This window comes from Penaeus monodon, chromosome 29 (assembly GCF_015228065.2).
Source record: "Penaeus monodon isolate SGIC_2016 chromosome 29, NSTDA_Pmon_1, whole genome shotgun sequence".
Lineage (NCBI taxonomy): Eukaryota > Metazoa > Arthropoda > Malacostraca > Decapoda > Penaeidae > Penaeus > Penaeus monodon.
This window is the reverse complement of record NC_051414.1, coordinates 7,800,144-7,801,059: the sequence shown is the minus strand read 5'-3', so window position 1 is coordinate 7,801,059 and position 916 is coordinate 7,800,144. Positions and strand designations below refer to the sequence as shown.

Genomic DNA, 916 nt, shown 5'->3' with positions numbered 1-916 from the left:
CACAGAAGGACAATCCTGACTACACTGACTCTGCACTCCTCTCCCGCCCAGGTCTCCCCTCCCGCGCCCCTTCGCAGCCCTGCAAGATGGTGTTTCCAGGAATCGTACGGAAAATCAACAAGAACTTGACGACTCTCTTGCAGGTCGTCCTAGTCATCTGCGTCATCCATTTCATGGGGCAGGTGAGAGTCGTCTCTTAAGGGTGAGGGTCGTCGCTTCAGAGTGAGGGTCGTCTCTTAAGGGTGAGGGTCGTCTGTTAAGAGTGAGAGTTGTTTCTTAAGGAAGGGTCGTCTCTTAAGAGTGAGAGTTGTTTCTTAACGGAGAGGGTCGTCTCTTAAGGGTGAGGGTCGTCTCTTAGAGGTGAGGGTGGTCTCTTAAGGGTGAGAGTCGTTTCTTAAGGATGGAGGTAGTCTCTTATGGGTGAGGAACTTCTCGTAAGGGTGAAGGTCGTCTCTTAATTGTGAGGGTGAGGATTTTCTCGTAAGGGTGAAAGTTGCTTCTTAAGGGTGAGGGTTTTGTCGTAAGGGTGAAAGTTGTCTCTTAAGGGTGAGGGTTGCCTCTTAAGGGTGAGGATTTTCTCCTAAGGGTGAGGGTGCCAGTGCCTACCATATTCGCTGGCGAGCATGCGCATTGGATGTATATCATTTCAAGACAAGTTGAAACTGTTTATGCTAATGTAAGATCGCTTTTTTTTTATAATTTACTTCTTTTACAAAATCGCGTCTTGATCTCACAGAATATTATTGGTCATATCATATCATTACTACTATTAATTGTAATATGAAGTATTTATGAAAAAAATAAAAGTAATTTATGTTGGTAAAATTGTCTTCATAATTATTGCTATAGTTATTACTATAGGGGTTACTACTATTTTCTATATATTAATTGGTTATTCTTCCTATTGTTCTTGCAT

General features: G+C 42.8%; 1 protein-coding gene across 1 annotated transcript in view; it reads left to right on the top strand.

Moving 5' to 3' along the window:
• Positions 1-916, top strand: part of LOC119591928 (carbohydrate sulfotransferase 11-like) — a gene marked incomplete in the record, with an annotated part of 10,060 nt that overhangs the window by 7,143 nt on the left and 2,001 nt on the right. Inside the window, 1 exon segment of the mRNA XM_037940680.1 lies at positions 52-182. Within this exon segment, the coding sequence (XP_037796608.1) occupies positions 87-182 (96 nt within the window).